The sequence below is a fragment of the Aspergillus welwitschiae genome (genome assembly GCF_003344945.1).
Source record: "Aspergillus welwitschiae strain CBS 139.54b unplaced genomic scaffold BDQ94scaffold_94, whole genome shotgun sequence".
NCBI classification, from domain to species: Eukaryota; Fungi; Ascomycota; class Eurotiomycetes; order Eurotiales; family Aspergillaceae; genus Aspergillus; species Aspergillus welwitschiae.
The window spans coordinates 20,667-37,681 of NW_020798788.1; the positions used below are offsets into that span (position 1 = coordinate 20,667).

At 47.9% G+C, this 17,015-nt stretch overlaps 11 protein-coding genes across 11 annotated transcripts; 5 read left to right on the top strand and 6 right to left on the bottom strand.

Annotated features, from left to right (window-relative positions):
• The first annotated feature begins 1,764 nt into the window (after positions 1-1,764).
• BDQ94DRAFT_131602 (uncharacterized protein) lies at positions 1,765-2,594 on the top strand. Its single transcript, XM_026763972.1, has one exon. The coding sequence runs from the start codon at positions 2,094-2,096 to the stop codon at positions 2,496-2,498; it is 405 nt and encodes a 134-aa protein (XP_026619693.1). The 5' UTR covers positions 1,765-2,093; the 3' UTR covers positions 2,499-2,594.
• On the bottom strand, positions 2,595-3,073 carry BDQ94DRAFT_186438 (uncharacterized protein). Its single transcript, XM_026775147.1, has one exon. The coding sequence runs from the start codon at positions 2,990-2,992 to the stop codon at positions 2,690-2,692; it is 303 nt and encodes a 100-aa protein (XP_026619694.1). The 5' UTR covers positions 2,993-3,073; the 3' UTR covers positions 2,595-2,689.
• Position 3,074: 1 nt separating this feature from the next.
• On the bottom strand, positions 3,075-5,634 carry BDQ94DRAFT_186442 (cytochrome P450). The gene is made up of 4 exons (XM_026775148.1): positions 4,739-5,634; positions 3,886-4,643; positions 3,706-3,824; positions 3,075-3,640 (listed from the first exon to the last, which is right to left on the bottom strand). The coding sequence occupies exons 1-4, from the start codon at positions 5,105-5,107 to the stop codon at positions 3,333-3,335; spliced, it is 1,554 nt and encodes a 517-aa protein (XP_026619695.1). The 5' UTR covers positions 5,108-5,634; the 3' UTR covers positions 3,075-3,332.
• Positions 5,635-5,696: 62 nt separating this feature from the next.
• Positions 5,697-6,071, bottom strand: BDQ94DRAFT_155149 (uncharacterized protein). The gene has a single exon (XM_026768422.1). The coding sequence runs from the start codon at positions 6,057-6,059 to the stop codon at positions 5,775-5,777; it is 285 nt and encodes a 94-aa protein (XP_026619696.1). The 5' UTR covers positions 6,060-6,071; the 3' UTR covers positions 5,697-5,774.
• Positions 6,072-6,151: 80 nt separating this feature from the next.
• On the top strand, positions 6,152-6,720 carry BDQ94DRAFT_164285 (uncharacterized protein; the record flags this gene model as incomplete). Its single annotated transcript, XM_026769968.1, has 4 exons — positions 6,152-6,244; positions 6,288-6,337; positions 6,406-6,488; positions 6,635-6,720. 4 exons carry the CDS (start codon positions 6,152-6,154, stop codon positions 6,718-6,720), a joined length of 312 nt encoding a protein of 103 aa, XP_026619697.1.
• A 565-nt stretch (positions 6,721-7,285) lies between these two features.
• On the top strand, positions 7,286-7,992 carry BDQ94DRAFT_186446 (uncharacterized protein; the record flags this gene model as incomplete). The annotated part of the gene is made up of 2 exons (XM_026775149.1): positions 7,286-7,301; positions 7,689-7,992. 2 exons carry the CDS (start codon positions 7,286-7,288, stop codon positions 7,880-7,882), a joined length of 210 nt encoding a protein of 69 aa, XP_026619698.1. The 3' UTR covers positions 7,883-7,992.
• Positions 7,993-8,054: 62 nt separating this feature from the next.
• Positions 8,055-11,120, top strand: BDQ94DRAFT_155154 (glycerol-3-phosphate dehydrogenase GUT2). The gene is made up of 5 exons (XM_026768423.1): positions 8,055-8,412; positions 8,513-9,080; positions 9,160-9,419; positions 9,490-10,818; positions 10,878-11,120. Exons 2-5 carry the CDS (start codon positions 8,641-8,643, stop codon positions 10,961-10,963), a joined length of 2,115 nt encoding a protein of 704 aa, XP_026619699.1. The 5' UTR covers positions 8,055-8,412; positions 8,513-8,640; the 3' UTR covers positions 10,964-11,120.
• A 765-nt stretch (positions 11,121-11,885) lies between these two features.
• Positions 11,886-13,957, top strand: BDQ94DRAFT_186454 (uncharacterized protein; the record flags this gene model as incomplete). Its single annotated transcript, XM_026775150.1, has 8 exons — positions 11,886-11,992; positions 12,052-12,379; positions 12,448-12,735; positions 12,861-12,990; positions 13,090-13,215; positions 13,266-13,351; positions 13,520-13,541; positions 13,896-13,957. The coding sequence occupies 8 exons, from the start codon at positions 11,886-11,888 to the stop codon at positions 13,955-13,957; spliced, it is 1,149 nt and encodes a 382-aa protein (XP_026619700.1).
• A 39-nt stretch (positions 13,958-13,996) lies between these two features.
• On the bottom strand, positions 13,997-14,604 carry BDQ94DRAFT_164289 (uncharacterized protein; the record flags this gene model as incomplete). Its single annotated transcript, XM_026769969.1, has 3 exons — positions 13,997-14,053; positions 14,226-14,398; positions 14,505-14,604. 3 exons carry the CDS (start codon positions 14,602-14,604, stop codon positions 13,997-13,999), a joined length of 330 nt encoding a protein of 109 aa, XP_026619701.1.
• Positions 14,605-15,374: 770 nt separating this feature from the next.
• On the bottom strand, positions 15,375-15,880 carry BDQ94DRAFT_131660 (uncharacterized protein). Its single transcript, XM_026763973.1, has one exon. The coding sequence runs from the start codon at positions 15,808-15,810 to the stop codon at positions 15,451-15,453; it is 360 nt and encodes a 119-aa protein (XP_026619702.1). The 5' UTR covers positions 15,811-15,880; the 3' UTR covers positions 15,375-15,450.
• A 36-nt stretch (positions 15,881-15,916) lies between these two features.
• Positions 15,917-16,659, bottom strand: BDQ94DRAFT_155157 (uncharacterized protein). Its single transcript, XM_026768424.1, has one exon. The coding sequence runs from the start codon at positions 16,452-16,454 to the stop codon at positions 16,158-16,160; it is 297 nt and encodes a 98-aa protein (XP_026619703.1). The 5' UTR covers positions 16,455-16,659; the 3' UTR covers positions 15,917-16,157.
• Positions 16,660-17,015: the final 356 nt, after the last annotated feature.

Here is a 17,015-nt window from a genome sequence, read left to right on the forward strand (position 1 = left end):
GTCCGATACCTGGCTAATACTAGATCACAAATTTGTAACAGAACATCAATGAATACACTTGCTGCTGGATGAATTTCATAGACCAGAACGTGGGATATGAGGGCAAACCCTTCATACTTAGCATCGCCATGCCATCTGAGATACCCTGGAATTTCGCGATATATCAGGAAAATAACGTGTTGGCCGGGGCCGGGGGAAGGGAATAACTAAGAGGTTGCGTCCCAGGAAGATCCAAGTCGTTCTCACGCGGGCGAACTACGGTGTGGTTCTGGGATGAATCAAATAGATTCGATGCCTGCTATCATGTACACACCCTCTGTACGCAATGGGCGGATAGGGCGGGGAAGGCAAGAATAATGTTGTCTCTGCGATTGTATGGATTTGACACCCTGCTGTCACACCAAGACGTCGGCATACATATCTCATGTAGACTACTGTCGTACAGGCAAGGCAGTATAACTACTATATGTCTTGAACATACGCAGGCCTGCTCATTGCTGGTGAAATTCTAGAAACTAAGACAACATGGGTATGTATATACGAGGAATATCTCCACATAACTAGTAAGTACCATCATGGAGCAATACTATTTAGTGTCTGTACAGCAAGGGGAACCATGAGAGGAGCTGCTGACTTGTGAGCATGACCACCACCATAGTGACCTTGGGGAATGCATTATCCGATGGTCCAACCATATGTGCCGTTGGGTGTGGATTGACCAGTGACTACAGCAGGTGCTTGAATTAGAATGCGCTGGGGCCACCAGCAGCCGTGCAGGAAAAAGCCAACTAGGCTGAGATAGGCAATAGACTACTACAAGGAAGGGATGGGGCGAAAGGCCAGGTTAGCCACCGGTCGCCCCCTCTTTTTTACTCCACTCGGCCTGCCTTAGACAGAACCCATAATAAGGAAAAGCAGGTATCGTATCGGGTACCTCGGGTGTCGATAAATACCTGATACTTACCTTGTGCCAGGAACAGCAAGCAGTAGTCAGGTTTAAATAGTATTTCTATTACAATGACATACAAACAGCTCACTATTCACCGTGGTACAATGGTGAGTGGCACTTATTAGTACTTGCGATACACCAGAAACTGTCGGTCGTGACAACAGGAGCCAGTCCTACTAGACCAATAGTTGTGCACACCTCCGAGACTACTATACACTGGCATAGTCCCATATGCCCCTGGACAAGTCCAAGCAGTTTTATAAGTATGGGATAGATCTAAATAATGCTCCGCACTAGTTCAATGTATGCTCTATCGGGTACAGACTAGTATTAACAATCTACCCGTAAATCCTACAACGTCGTGCCTCCTGGAGATTGGGCCAAATTTCCCCCTCCTTCCCCTAAAGGGGTTATGTGCATGTCACTGGCGTCTTTGGAGCACTTAGCTACCCATATATAAAATATACTTATATGGATTACCCCCATAAACTGCCGTCATTTATGTCTCACTTGTCCCTGTGCGGACTGGGTGACCTGGAGACCATGCTACACACTGGATGAAGAACCTATTCCGCACCCCTCCCATTCAATCACAACAATAACCCTTTTATACGCCTCAGATATCTCATCAGTTGTCATCTGACACAGATCTGGATCCACCGACTTTGATCTACCCTCACGTCCTTGGTTAGGTCCCTTTGCTAGTGCACCCTGGCCTTGCGTGACCTTCTTGCTTCGCAAGAATGATACCGAAGTGGATTACTATGGTGTGATGGCCTTGAACCTTTCATATATGATAACCTCCACACCAAATCCGTCGTATCTGCTAGCTCTCCTCACGCTCTTCACCCACCCGAATAGAAGCTCACTCAATGCAAATAAAAAATAATTGCATTATCAGCAGCAGTAACCATTCCCGTTCACGGACAAGAGGCCGACTAGCAACTCTGAGTTATCAATATCCGAAGCGCATTCGATTGCCCCAAATCTGGTAACATATCACCGAGACAACAGCCTCTAGTTCTGCATTGGTATTGCTTGGCCCATTCATTCAAAGTTCCACACTTTCCCAACGCCAGCCCCTTCTGTTGCCTCTTTGTGAGGACAAAGTCAGGTTCTCAATCTGATTGTTTAAACAATCAATATGGCAACTGAATGGTCGCTTGACTTCTGCCTTGCTTGTGACCGGCAGACCTTGGGGGAACCATATTGCTCCCAAGCCTGCAGGCTGGCTGAGCTAGATACCGTCTCGAAGGAGGCGACAGCACCCCATGCGATCGTGTGTCCACAACCAACTAGGGTCCCCAGTCAATCTGGGTGCTCTGTAACCAGATCTTTCGCAACAATGGAAACGGTGCCGGCTGGATCATCTGGTTTCAAATACCCCAAAAGGGTGCTATCACCATCTTCGTCGCAGACGTCACTCTCATCTGTCAAGAGCAGTTCATCACAGTCCGTTGTGGTAGCAAGTCAATTCAAGAATGAGTTACGGGATTATGCATGCAGCTTCGACCACGTCCGTGACCTGAAAAGACGTTTCGCATCTTAGCGCCATGGGATTATAGTCCTCATAGAGTTCTATTCCCAAATCTATCCTCCATGAGCACCCTTGTATCCCAGCATTAATAGCTATTGCGAAAGAAACCTACAGGCGACTCGCACTTCAGCAGCACGATCCAGTATCACCTCCCATTCCCGAGAGGGCCGTCCGTTTATTGTCATGTCAATTTATCACGCAAGCTATATGCCCCTCATCAAATATACGAACAAGCGGTTTTGGACAATATGCATACCCACGTAAGCCTGCAGTGTGGCACTTGGCATGAGGAAGCACAGAAAACAGTCAGGCATGAAAGGTAGTGGGAGACGGGGTAAGCAATGATGGGCAAGGGGAGGGGCGGACCAGGGGGAAGGTACATAAGGGAGATAGTGATGGAAAGAAAGTGGGATAGAAAGAAGAATAAGCAAGATAATGGCCTCAAGGTGCCAATTTACGGCCCCTCGGAGCAGAATCCTGGTTTTATGTCCTTTAAGAGTAACCATTGCAAGCTGCCATCGCTTCCAGATGGCGATGACATCAAGAATAATTTGCAATATCTCTACAGTAGTATTGCTAAGTTGTAGTCCTAAATTTTATACAACCAGGAGGGTTTGAAGAAAGTGTCCGGACGCAGGTGGTCGCTAATAGTAATTTGACTCGAGCTGATGTCCCTGGAATCTCCCGAGGTGAGCCGGGAATAATGAAATTCTCCCCGGCGTAGTGTGCTAATGTCCAAGGCACAAGCCAGTCGCCATACCCAGCTTCCGTATAGTATATAGGTTGTAGGCAACATCAGTTGTTCGCTTCACCCCCTCAATACAGACCGTAAGACAAAATTGCCAATCACCGGCCCAGTGCTTTTGCGAGTGCCTTTTCATCTCTTGGAACAAATCGAACCTTATACTTTTTTGGGATTGCCACGAGACTTGTAGGGTCCGAATTGCCCCGAACAGGATGCCAGTCAGTCTCACCAAGTGGCTCGATGCGGAAACCATTTAGTGTGCGCATAAAGACAAGATACAGTTCACGGTTCGCGAGTAGTGAGCCAGCGCACATACGATAGCCCATGCCATACGTGAAAAGAGGTGCGTCTGGTTGCTCAAGCCATCTTTCCGGCCGGAACTCCTCGGGGTCGCTCCAGACTTCGGGGTCTACGAGATGAGGCATTAGCTGATAATTGCAAGATACTACGATCTTTCATCGAGTAACGACTTACCCATATTGCAGGCCCAGGAATTTAAGAAGAACACTGTGCCCTTGGGGATTACTGTGCCGTTGTATACCACATCTCTAATCGAAGTCCGGGGAAGCGCGAGACGAAGGACTGTGAAATATCTGTACATCACCACTTAGCGTTGCGGAACTCTGAGCTTGGGTTCTCTTTCTCAAGGTGTACCTTAGGCATTCTCTAACCAAGGCTGCCACGTAGGCGCATCTCTGATCATCCATGGGATCGCACAAGGGCTGATCATGCCCATACATATCTCGAATCGCCTTTGCGGCCTTCTCTTGAATATCAGGCCGCTGGGAGAGAAGGCCAATACTCCAAGCCACAAGGGTCGTGACTGTGTCGAGACCTCCAGAAAGCATGGTCAAGCTGATTGATATGAGTTCCTCGGAGTTCAGTTTTGCCTCTTTGTCAAGGATAACGTTCGCCTGGATGCAGGGCTTATGAATGCCTTTCTTCATGCGATCATCCAAGTCTCGGTTTAGAGCGGTGAGATACCGATCACGTCGATCCCTCATTTCTTTGGCAACTTTTGAGTTGCTATTGAAAGGGTTTAGTCGTAAAAGAGGAATATAGTCCTGCAGGTTGCCAGTGGTGCTTCTGAACTTGCTGATCTCTTCCTCGACGTGGGTAATCTCGGCAAATAGGTCTTCTTCTTGGGAGGCCACACGTACCCCCCAATTGAGAGTCAAGGACAAGCTCAAGCTTAGACGTTGAATCATCGGCATAGGATCCACTGGTGTTTCACCACCATTTCCATATCTGTAGAGCTCATCCACGAAAGATCTAGACTCGACATCTAGGTGCGAAATATATGATTCCACAGAAGGACGATTGAGGGCTGAAGCAGCGCCTTTTCTGCGCCTCTTAAGTGACTCACTGTAAGGAGAAGTACCGATTGTTGTGCCAGCTGTGTTCGATACAATCTGATGCACAATCTTGAGCGATATTCCATTGACACGGGAAAGAAATGGGTATAACAATAGAGAAAGCCTAGGGAAGCATGCTATCGGGGGCTTACTTTGTGGAAAGTATAGAATTCCGGCCTTGAACTCAGAGCTTGTGCATTGTGTCCAAAAAGAACTTTTGCCGCCGCCGCCGAATTCACGACAACAACTGGAATATTTCCCAGCTGAATCTGATAAACGGGTCCATGCGTTCTAGACCATATGCGATATTGTTCAGCGGCATTTTTTCGGATCTGCGCAAGGTTTCCGATCAGAGGAAGACCACGGGGGCCCTTAAGACCGGATACTCGAGCGGAGGCTCGAATGAATTCGTTGATTATAATATAGAGAACCGGGACGATGAAGGCGGTTGCAGCCAATGACTGCAACGGAGACTCGAGAATGCTTTGCTGCAGGAACGAAAGAACTGCTGCGATGGCCATAATGGGCAAACCGTGTTTCTTGCTTGGCTGTGCAGTCGTTAAGCAGAGGGGGCAGACGTTAAGCTGACGCTGGGCAAGTTGACTGAATTTAACGCAGCATCATATGCCCTGGTACACATGTGATACGTTCCGGATTTGCTATCCCTCCCCTCTCGCAGGAAGGAACATTTCCGTCGCCAGGATGTGAGGGATACTGCTAGCTAACTTGATTTTACCCCAGGTTTCTGGACTGTGGAACCTGGGGGGTCGATCATAGTTGGTAACTCAGGCAGGGGAAGAGTGGAAGCAACCGAGAAGTTTCCGCAGCCGGAAAATTTCCGCTTCTCAAGGTACAATACGTACTGTCGATATACTTACTCTATATCCCTTTGGACGATGACCTCGGTTGCTGCTATGGCACTTTAAGCATAGATCTCGCTTTCCTTGTACCAACTGCGGTAGTAGACTAATTATTTAGCCTTGATATCGGAGGTTGGCCGGAATTACACTTGTCCATTGGAAGCAGGATAAATGGCCACGCAGCTGGACGCTACGATGCGGTGGGCGGGGTGGCATTCCCAAGCCATTGTTCTATCGTCAAATCATTTGCAGTTCAATTCAAAGCATGGAAGGGCAGCTTTTTGACTGAATATACTACTGTAGTTATCACTCCCATTCTCGATGAAATCTAGGTATGAGGGTATGATGGCTTACGGCGACCAGTTAGTATCTCCTTTCTTTTAGTTCTCCCCTTGCCCTTTCCTTTCTTTTCTTTTCTACTCTCGCTGTATGCCCTTGTCTCTACTTCTTTCCATCTGTCTGGCTTTATCTTCATGATTGTTAGACACTCTTTCTTCGCCACATTTTTAAAGTTGAAATTTCCCGATAAGCAACATTGTCTTGTATAGTGCAGAGGGGGAAAAAAAGGAAGAAGGAAAGAAAAAAAAAATCGGAAAGGAATACGTTGATTCATATGGGAACGGTCCTGTGCTTGGGAAGAAAGGAGAAACCTACTGGATTACTGGGTGATTGATGGTGGCTTAAATACGGAGTTGGTACTGACCGATGAAGAAGGGACAGGGTCTATTGAAGACTAGACTGCATGAGCACCCTTGGCAGCGGGAGTTATTTGCGGAGACAGAAATAAATGCAGTGAGTGTGAGATAGTCTACTAGTCTATCTACTTTCTACTTATGCACAGACAAATGCGACGGCTTTTGACCCACTCTCCAAGCCGATCGGGAAAATCAGGTGGGTGTTTTCCCACCTGGACTGGGAAAATGACTGACCGGTCGCATTGTCACTGCGCGCTCCATCAGGAGAAGTGGAAGAGGGGTAGGCGGAGCGGAGGATTCTATCATGATCGACATGGAAAGCTGGATCGAAGGGAAGCATGGTCACGGTACGAGACACAAGTCAAGCCAATATACTTACTGGAAGTGGTGATCTAGTCGGGTAGACACCGTCAAGTCCTTGGAGGTTGACGTAGGGCGGTGGGACTCGCATTCGCATAGCAGGTAAAATATACACCCCCAACCAAGAAATAAGTCCCGCTGGGCATCCATGGAAAAGCGAGGGAACCACATCTATCTCAAGGTGCCTACTTTCCCGAGGGCATCTACCAAAATGTTTAGGATTACGCCATGCAATTGGAGAGAGTGAGACCACCTCGACACTGTCTATGCCCACAGTACATCAAAGCACATGTGATTACATAAGACTTCAATGTGATTACTTCCAACTAACAATGTATGTTGATATTATATGTATAGTATGTATCCAGTCTACACATACCCGCTCAGGGTCTGGGCTGGGCTGGGCAAGTGGAGAAACTGAACCCGACAAACAAGGCCACTCAACCCTTTATTTGCCGACTGCCGTACTTAGACAGTGAATGATCATTAGCATTCACACTCTCCCCCTTTCCTGTCTTGGTATTGTCGGAGGCATCATATAACCAGTTAGTATATAGATAATAAGCCAAGTGAGCAGCAGTAACCACGACCAGGTCTTATATGCATCAAAGTTCTAACCTAACCATCTCTCATACTTCCGTTTTGCAGTACGAAGAAACAACTCGCAAGTATTAATATGTATATATACACATGTAAAAGTTGAGATCCAACCAGGGACGATCCATGTGCCAGACATAATACTCTAGACAGGTCTACGTATCCTAGAATAGACGGAAGATCCGCAATGAAAACGTGGACAGGTCGCGTGATTGCTAGAGACACTAGTTGACTTACCTAGATAGGTAGTCCGCACTGCGAATGATCGTACTACTAATACTGATTCCTCGTTCCTGGGTAGGAGCTCCGTTAACCCCAAGCAAATTCTTTTTTTCTTTTCTTTTCTATTCCTTTCTTACTTAATTCTGCAGAGAAAAACCATTGTATACGTTTCTGTGCAATAAGAAGATAAATTAAAATGAATAAATTAAACTGGTAACTATTCCGCCCTCCACAGATCCAGACTATGGAGAAGAGGAAAATAAAAGGGGAGTAGGTTAACTTAGGGGGTGCAGGAGGAGAAAGAAAGAAATAGGAACAAGGTGGATGTGACAATAGTAGGACTATCTAGATAGGGTAAAACCTGATAGACCGCGAGTCTGGAAGCCTTGAAAAGACCCAAGTGGACCGATCCCTTTCCCCCAAGGGGAACATTTACAGAAGAGACAAAATCTTTTCTGGTCACATGCGGTTCCGGAGTTCGGGCGCGGCAGGCAAATCAGTGATCAGGCCCATCCACGCCCGGGGCTGCCGAGGTGCTGATTGGTGGGACATTCCTGATTGACGCTGCGACACCGTCATAGCGACCCGCCCCCATTATTTTCTCCTTCCAATCCAGCTCCTTCCCGGATTGAGCTCATGACGCAGCCTCCCCCAAATTTCAAAAGGTGGAAGGTTACCCGGCCCTGGATTAGGCCTGTAGAGTATGTAAATACTAATTCATTCCCATTCCTTCCCCCCGGTACAAGAAACCTTTCGAACTGGGCAGCTGATCCGGCATTCCTATATCCCTCGCATCCTTAACCTCGACCTCTCCTCTCTCCTCTCTCTTCTCTAGTTACTCTCTTACTCTCCTCTCCTCATTCTTCACGAAATCTCATCCCCCTCCCCCATTCTTCCTCCGGAGCCGTACTCTCTCTTCATACGTACGTCAGTATATACAGATATTCTAAGTCGTTTCTTTCCTCCCCCCCAACTCTACAATTACCACTTCGTCCTGATACTTGTTCTTGGGCAAGTGTTCCGTGTTCCTCTTTTTCTCTTTTCTTTTGCCCCCTCGTCTCAATTGACACAAGTCAAGCACTTCCGTGGAAGGTATGCCGCCCCAATTCTCCGCCTACCTTGTTGCGTATCGGTTACACCGCAGTTTCGAGTCAATGTCCGGCTGATTTTCGATGTGTGCGCGTGCGTGTAGAGCGCCTCTGAGTATAGAACATACAGCACGCATCTCTCACAGGGATCCCTCCTCTATTACCATTAATTACCCATTTGCTTTAGCTCGCCTGCTCCTTTTTGTTCCGAAAATTCGACTTCCTGGGTACAATGGCCTCCCGCCAGTCTCGTAGGGTTCTGCGACCTCTGCTTTATACATCGCTGGCGGCTGCCACAGGAGCCGGAGTTCTCTACATCTCTTATCGTCCCCGCAATATCCCTGGTTCAGAAGCCCCCGCAGTTCCGCCGCCGGGCTACCATGAAGGCAAGCTCGTGCCCCCAAGCTTTCCCAATATCAAATCCCGCCTCGAGCAGATCCAAGACTTAAAGCGATCTTCTGCTGGAAGCAACTCTGAAGAGTATGATCTGCTCGTCATTGGCGGTGGTGCCACTGGATCGGGTATTGCCCTTGATGCTGCCACACGGGGGTTGAAGGTTGCCATTGTTGAGAGGGACGACTTCAGCGCCGGAACGAGCAGCAAGAGTACCAAACTCGTTCACGGTGGTGTTCGATATTTGGAAAAGGCTGTTTGGGAGTTGGATTACAACCAGTTAGTTCTTCCCTCGCCCCTCCGCTGTATTGTCTGGGTGACGACCATGATGTACTAAGTGCCACTCGTCCTATTGTAGGTACAAGCTAGTCAAAGAGGCTCTGCGGGAGCGAAAGTATTTCTTGAACACAGCCCCTCATCTGTCTAGCTGGCTTCCTATTATGGTTCCGCTACAGAAATGGTGGCAGGCGCCTTATTTCTGGGCGGGAACAAAGTTCTACGATTACTTGGCTGGGTCTGAAGGTATCGAGAGCTCCTACTTCCTCACCAAGAGCAAGGCCATCGATGCCTTCCCTATGTTAAGAAAGGACAACCTGTTTGGAGCCATGGTATACTATGGTATGCAGTCTCTTCCCCCAACCCCACCCGCGACACATAGATGGCCCCTCGCTAACGGTGCATTCACTAGATGGTGCCCACAACGACTCTCGAATGAATGTTTCTCTGGCCATGACAGCTGCGTTATACGGTGCCACTGTTGTCAATCACATGCAAGTCACTGGCCTGGAAAAGGACTCCTCCGGGAAGTTGAACGGCGCTCGTGTCAAGGATCTTATCCCCGGAAGAGATGGCCAAGAGACGGAGGAGTTCACGATCAAAGCAAAGGGTATCATTAACGCAACTGGCCCCTTCACCGACTCGATCAGAAAGATGGACGAACCCGGCATCAAGGAGATCGTGGCTCCTAGCTCAGGTGTTCATGTGATCTTACCTGGCTATTACAGCCCTTCGAATATGGGCCTCATTGACCCATCTACGTCGGACGGCCGTGTGATCTTCTTCCTTCCCTGGCAAGGGAACACCATTGCCGGTACAACGGACCAACCGACCGAGATCACCCCTCAACCCCAGCCTTCTGAGAAGGATATCAATTGGATCATTTCCGAAGTCCGTAATTACTTGGCTCCAGACATCAATATTGAGCGGAGTGACGTCCTTGCTGCCTGGGCTGGAATTCGCCCGCTGGTGCGTGATCCTAAGGTAAAGAGCTCCGAGGCTCTGGTCCGCAACCATCTCATTACTGTCTCACCGTCCGGACTCTTGACCTGTGCTGGTGGCAAGTGGACTACCTACCGGCAGATGGCTGAAGAGGCGGTGGACGAAGCCATTGGCGTGTTCGGCTTGAAGCCTCGCGGAGTCACCGGCGCTCCGGATATCAGTGGTGTCGGCGGCAGTGGCTTGGTCTCCGACGGTGCTGTTCTTGACGGATCTTGCCAAACCCACCAGGTTCGCTTGATTGGTGCCCATGGCTTCTCCAAAACCCTTTTCATCAACCTCATCCAGCACTTCGGACTCGAGGTGGATGTGGCTAAGCATCTAACGGAGTCATACGGTGACCGAGCCTGGCAGGTTGCGGCTTTGTCTTCCCCCACAAATGCTCGCTTCCCCGTCCGCGGCCAACGCATCTCCAGACTATACCCCTTCGTTGATGGTGAAATTAGGTATGCTGTGCGCCACGAGTATGCACAGACTGCCACCGATGTCATTGCTCGCAGAACACGGTTGGCATTTTTGAACGCCGAAGCAGCACTCGAAGCCCTTCCTAACATCATCGATCTCATGGGTGAGGAGCTGAAGTGGGATAAGAACCGGAAAGATTCTGAATGGAAGGAGAGCGTCCAGTTTCTTTCTTCAATGGGTCTACCAAAGGCTTTCCTGAGCATGACGCGGGATGATGTCGAGGCGGGTAGAGTAAAGGATCTGGATATCGCACAAAGAAAGGCCTTTGCTCGGTCCGGTGAGTAGACCCGCACTAGAATAGCTCATTCATGACAGACCTGACTAATGAACTTTCAGATCCCCCAGCGGATGTGCTCAATAGTGACATCCCCTCGTCCGATTCTAACAAGCTGATACATCCCGAGTCCCCGGCAAACAAATAGAAGTGTCATGAGCTATAGAGTATTGCCTTATGTATAAATAGTTTTGAAGTAAAACTTTGATTCCATAATGTATGATGGACCTGATTGAAGACTAGCCTCATTCACTTTCTCAGCCAAAGCGATAATATTTTTCGGCTCCTCTATGCTTACAAAGGGCGCTGGCGGGTAATATAATCGTGTATGTGCTCAGCCTGCCTTCGAGTAAATGGGATGACTTAACAGAGATATGAAACATATCACAAAGGGGAGGGATATACCAGCTAGGCCTGAAGCTTCAGCTGGGTAATCGCCAAGCCTTGAGCACTCAATGCATATGGTAGTTGGCATCTGCCAACCGAGAAGGAAACAGATCAGGCAAGTTCATGATGCTCAGGTTACCAGCCGTGGAAAGAACGCCTGCCCGACAGGGCTTTCTCTACCCGCTTTCCTCAAGAAGTGAGCCTCTCTACCCTGAATGGCAATAGTGATTTCCTGGTCATGTCCTGTCTTGTCCTCAGCCACTGTCTAGCTTATAGTCATGATTCCCCGCGACGAATTACACGGTTATTTAACATTGTTTTCGCCAAGTTGTTGCATACTACATACACACTTGTGTTTGAACCAGGCTCTTTGCATGACATCTTATACTGCACGCTCACCGAATCATGGCATGGCACGCAGTGGCGTATCGGGTTTGCGACCTCATGGCCTTGTGAGAATAGCATGGAATCCCCCAAGGCAGAGAGTGACCGTGTTGCCACAGTGTCCCAGCCACAAACCAACCGCGAGGGAGAGTATCTGTCGGAGATGAAACCGGGCTGAAGGTGAAGTATAAAACACTGACTTGGTGGTGAGTGCGCTATAGATCTCTGAGAACTGCTAGCCAGTGATGCTTATTAGATTTCAGGCAGGCTGGAATGAGTGAGTCAATCTCGGTTGAATCATGCCTGTTACATTTGAAGTCCTAACGATACCAGTCATGATAGCAGAGACCATATCTCTGCGAATCCTGGCTTTCCCCAAAGTGCTCGCTACATTGGGTCTTCTCCCGTACGATTTCCTTAGCCTAGAAAATGGCTATGACTCCTGCACAAGCTAACTTGGCGCAGTGGTATTGCCGTTATCATAGGTGTCGGGGTGCTGACTACCTACACAGGACTAGTCATTGGAGACTTCAAATGTCGCTATCCTCAGGCACATAGCATGGCTGATGCCGGAACCATATTGTGGGGAAGGATTGGCTGTGAAATCCTAGGCGCTGCTCAGCTTATCTTCTTCGTATTCATAATGGGTAGCCATATACTGACCTTTTCCGTCATGATGAGCGTTCTTACCGGCTACTCGGGCTGTACAGTTCTGTTTTCCGTGGCTGGAGGATTGCCTTCCAACGTCTTCACCATCCCAAGACGTCTCGAAAGCCTGTCGTTTCTCTCCTCGGTTAGCTTTGCTAGTGTCCTCGGAGCAGTCTTCGCTAGCATGGTTGGGGCATCTCTCAATAAAACAAGCCATACTCAAATATCATCACCGCCTACGTTTCACAGTCAATAATTTCTATTGCAAATATTGTATTTGCGTATGCTGGACATGTCGCCTTCTTTGCGTTCTTTTCAGAGCTCCGGGGCGTGAGGGACTACCCGAGGGCATTAGCTTTATTGCAAGTGAGTGAGGTGACGCTCTACATGGTGACGGCTATCGTAATACATGTGCTGGCTGGAAATGATGTTGCCTCCCCGTCCCTCAATTCAGTCAGTCCGATCTTCAAGAAGATATCATATGGTATCGCAATCCCGACAGTAGGTGGCCCATCCAAAGGCGTGCTCCTCTGTCGTCCAGCTGATCGCATAAGTCAGATTGTGATAGCAGGTGCCGTCAACGCCCATGTCGCGATGAAATCAATCTACTTGCGGATGTTTCATAGCAGGAATGCCATGCACTCACGTCCCCTTGGTGCAATATCTCTATGGGCCGTTGTATGCGTGACTCTATGGTTTTTGGCCTGGGTAGTTTCGGAAAGCACGCCGGTATTCAACGATACCTTGGGCCTTGCAGTAAGTTCTCGGGACATATGGGGTAATAAGGAGGGGAGAGGTACCCCGTTGGGCGCGGAAACAGATGACACCTGTCCTGCAGAGCTCATTCTTTGCCAGCTGGTTTATTTCAATCTTCCAGGCGTGTTTTGGCTTTACCTCAATGTACATGGGAAGCCTCTAAGCTGGAAGCAGATAATTCTGATAGGCTTCAATTGCATCATTGTCACCATCGGGGTAGTTATGGTAAGTTGGACCTACAATTGCCGTTGGCTTACCGACTAACCGGTGTCCAGTGTATATTTGGGGGTATACTCATCTATCAGATCAATTAAAAGCAATCTCAGTGAGGGTGTCATTCGAAGGAGGTTCTCCTGTGCAGGTAATTCTTGACAACGGCTTGGGGTAATAAGTCGATAAGTCACGGCAAGGCTGGAAACATGTTATCGTTCATCAAGACAAGACAAGGTCTTGGAAGCTGTGTATCACATCTATAATGGGTCTGATTATGAAGGGGAGCGCTGGGCAGGCATATAAACATCCCAGTCAGCTAGGTCAAAAACTAGACTTTTGTGCCTGCAAGAACCTTCTTCACTTTACCAAATTATTACATGCTCCTGTTCGTTTGTCCCTTTGATTGACATCTATTATTGGGCCCCCTCAGAGGCTCTTGCGGTGCCCTTCCTGTCTAACAGTATATTTCTCAGGGTCTTTCTGCTGGCAAATCTGTTTTGTCTGCACCCCATGCACTCGAGATGTCCGGGGTATGCCCATCATTCGTCCTGCGGAGATAGGTGGCTTATCCTTCAATGATTGACGTGGGCGCATAGCAGGCCTATGGGTAGTTACTGCCAGACAATATCATAAGCGGGTTCCATAGCACGTATGGTAGGCAGATATTCATTGCTAGCTGATATCGCGCGTAGTCTCTGGCTATGTTACCTATAGCGCCTGTGCCAGTACTACCGGTATTGTTAACAACCAGTAGCGAACACGTACACTAGGTACTCTTTACTTGTATGACCATTCACTTAGTCGCGGAGTATGCAATCACCCACAGGTGATACACAGGTACTACACCGAGCTAGCTGCTGTAGTTAGTAGCCGCTCAGAGCCTACTACTAGGACTTGTGTAGTTCGTAAGCGACTAATAGTCTTTAATCGAGGGGACCAAGAGGCACTTACGACACTACTAGCCAACACTAGGATGCTAGTAAGTACAATCCACCAAGGTACAGATTAACTTATACTGTTACCCGCTTACGCCTAGTAAGTAGTTGTACTTGGTTACTACTAGTAAGTAACCGAAAAGGTCTTGAAATCAGATTGCGCCAGTCACCCAGTGAAAAGGCCTGCGGAACCTTGTCCGCGCGGGAGCCCGATTTGGATGCAACCAGGACAGCGGGGAGTTCTCGATTCATTTCGTTGTCTTGTTCAATTTACGGCCGTTTTCTTTATTCTATTTTTATTTTTATTTATTTTATTTTTATTTTTTCTCAGTTGGCCGCTTTTCCCCTCACCCCGCCCCCACTTACCAGGGGTGGTATAGTGTATAACTGTAGTGTGGTACTTGACCGGGGGGAAAGAGGGGGCGGGCGCCAAGGGAAACCCAAAACCCGCCCGAGAGGAGGACATGGGCTGAATCAGTGAAAGGGAGGAAGGGAAGAGTTTAAAGGGTCCGTCATAATTACTTACCAGTCAATAGTTAGTAAACAAATACCTGTTGTACAAGGATCTAAGTGTTTACCACCTTTCTATTTCCATCCTTTATTCCTTTTCATTTTCATTTTTCCTTTACCAGGTCTCGCTACGTAATATACCCATACTTTTCACTAAGTATAGAAAACTAGTACAGGTATGGTCTACATGACTACCTTACTACTACTGTACCTACTAGTTATACAAACGTTTTCTTTAGCAAACCATTGGCGCTCAGGTGCAGTAGTGAGGGTTTTCGTGCTTCTGGCCTCGTGCAGAACTACAGCGGATCTAAGGTGTAGCTGCATGGCTATCGTACGCGGGAGCCTCTTAGTGTCATGTTAACAAAGGTACGTAAACTACTAACGACCCTCCGGAAGAGTCCGTTTCCAGACAACAAATCTCTTTTTCCGCTTTCCGAGTCAGACTTGGTGGTGGTGGTGAAAGTGTAGACGTGCCTTGTTCTTATTTTTATTCCTTTACCTTCCCCCACCCTCTTTTTCTTCCTCCTCCTCCTTCACCCAAGAGTAAGTTTTTCACTGTACACTCAAAAGTAGCTTGGAAATGGCTACTCCGCTTCAAAATAAGTCCTATGTGTCTGGGCTGGTCCCTGGCGCAGCTCACTGTGTAGAACAGCACCAACGGCTGGTGGTTATGTACATGAGAAAACACGTCAGCCGAGGGACCTAGAAGTCCCCGTAGGGGTAAGTGCGGGGCACGGACAGGAGAGGGTCCAGTTCAGTGATGATCTCTCCCTGAATTGTTTTGATGAAACAATTTATTTTAGAAAAATAATGCCATAGCCTGTTCAATAAGCAGCAGATCAAAGAGTGGAAGAGGGGGAAAAAAGGAAAAAAGCAAAATAGAGAGTAAGACATGCTGGAATCGGAGCAGGCAGATAGTAACAAATTGAAAGGGAGGTAGTGATAAGACAAAAGATAGATCTGTTCCATAAAAACCACAGAGGAGATAGGAAAGAAATGGAATATGCAACATAAAGGGAAATCGAAATGCCATCGTTCGAATCTGGCAAATTTCAACAGTTCGGTCGTCTTTGACGGATACAGTCGAGACGGCTATACCCGAGCACTCGTCCGCTCGGGTATCGGACCAACCAGCTCGGACTTGGGGACCAGAATGCATGGTCAATCAATCAATCCTCGACAGATTACCTGGACATCAAAACTGTAACAGGCACTTCCCCGAAATCATGAGATTCGGAGGGCTCAAGATGCATATGTCCACGGCCATCGAGTCTCATTCCGTCGCCCTCCTGCCACCTCCCAGTTTCTTGTTTGTTTTGGCAGACGACGAGGTCGTTGACGGGGAATTGCTGAGCGCCTGTTTCTGAGCGCAAGATTATCTACTTGATCCGACTGTCAAGCTTAATCATGGCTTGGCGCCCACAATTATTTTTTTCTCTCTCGGAGCCTTGGGCCTGAAGGTGGTGTAGGCATAGGAACGGCTATTTGACGAGCGCAACACAGTCACTAAGTCTTGCTCCCGTTGGTGGCCGAGTCGTCTGCGCGATAATGATTCCAAAACTGCTCCACGGCTCTTTTACACTCAGGCTCCTTTTTATAGCGTATAATAAAGTAGTTGAACAAGGCGAATTCCTTTTGATTGAGCACGTATTCCGGCTCATTTCGGATACGGTGCCATAGACCGTGGACGGAGCCTTCAAGTATAGCCATAGTATCAGCGTCAGGACCAGAATCAGACTCTCTGGCGCGGGCTAAGGCATTTTGCACTTCGGGAGAGGATGGAGGTTTCGGGGTTCCAGCCATCTGGGGGAATTGCAGTTGGAGTTTCGAGGCAGATATTCGGTTTTTATGGTTGGTTTGTTTGTCGGAGGGAGTGTAGAAAAACGAAGACAGAAGAATCCCGCGGGTACTGCAGAATGCTGGATTGCTTAGGGAGGACAAGCCGGATTAATGAATGAAGGAGAAAGGGGTAGAAATAGAATGATCCCTGAGCTTCTCATCAAAAAATTTTCTGGCGGACTGTCTTTGGCAAGCTCCGACCTTCCCCATTTAACATCGTCTAGGTGGAGTAGGGGGTTTGCTGGGTAATCGTGGATCGAGTCTCTAACAAGGGAGAATAATACTAACGATTCAATCATAGTAAGGATAACCAAATAGACTAATACATTTAGAGTAATTCTATGAACATGGAATATTATATTAATGTTGTTAAATGAATGGACGTGCTGGCGCCGGGGGAACATCCATGTTTGAATGTGTTTCCAGTTTTACCTTTAATACTACAAAGTTTCTCTTTCTCTTTTCTCTTTTTTTCCCTTATTTTTTTTATTTTATTTATTTATTCGTTCATTTTAATTTTCTCAT

Coding starts and splice junctions, on each gene's coding strand:
- BDQ94DRAFT_131602 (XM_026763972.1), top strand. CDS start 2,094: ATGGCAACTGAATGGTCGCTTGACTTCTGCCTTGCTTGTGACCGGCAG.
- BDQ94DRAFT_186442 (XM_026775148.1), bottom strand. CDS start 5,107: ATGGCCATCGCAGCAGTTCTTTCGTTCCTGCAGCAAAGCATTCTCGAG. Junction 4,644..4,738: donor AATTCTATACTTTCCACAAA/GTAAGCCCCCGA, acceptor ATTGTGCATCAG/ATTGTATCGAACACAGCTGG. Junction 3,825..3,885: donor TTGGTTAGAGAATGCCTAAG/GTACACCTTGAG, acceptor GGTGATGTACAG/ATATTTCACAGTCCTTCGTC.
- BDQ94DRAFT_186438 (XM_026775147.1), bottom strand. CDS start 2,992: ATGGTTACTCTTAAAGGACATAAAACCAGGATTCTGCTCCGAGGGGCC.
- BDQ94DRAFT_155154 (XM_026768423.1), top strand. CDS start 8,641: ATGGCCTCCCGCCAGTCTCGTAGGGTTCTGCGACCTCTGCTTTATACA. Junction 9,081..9,159: donor TGGGAGTTGGATTACAACCA/GTTAGTTCTTCC, acceptor GTCCTATTGTAG/GTACAAGCTAGTCAAAGAGG. Junction 10,819..10,877: donor AAAGGCCTTTGCTCGGTCCG/GTGAGTAGACCC, acceptor ATGAACTTTCAG/ATCCCCCAGCGGATGTGCTC.
- BDQ94DRAFT_155149 (XM_026768422.1), bottom strand. CDS start 6,059: ATGAATCAACGTATTCCTTTCCGATTTTTTTTTTCTTTCCTTCTTCCT.
- BDQ94DRAFT_131660 (XM_026763973.1), bottom strand. CDS start 15,810: ATGCATTCTGGTCCCCAAGTCCGAGCTGGTTGGTCCGATACCCGAGCG.
- BDQ94DRAFT_155157 (XM_026768424.1), bottom strand. CDS start 16,454: ATGGCTGGAACCCCGAAACCTCCATCCTCTCCCGAAGTGCAAAATGCC.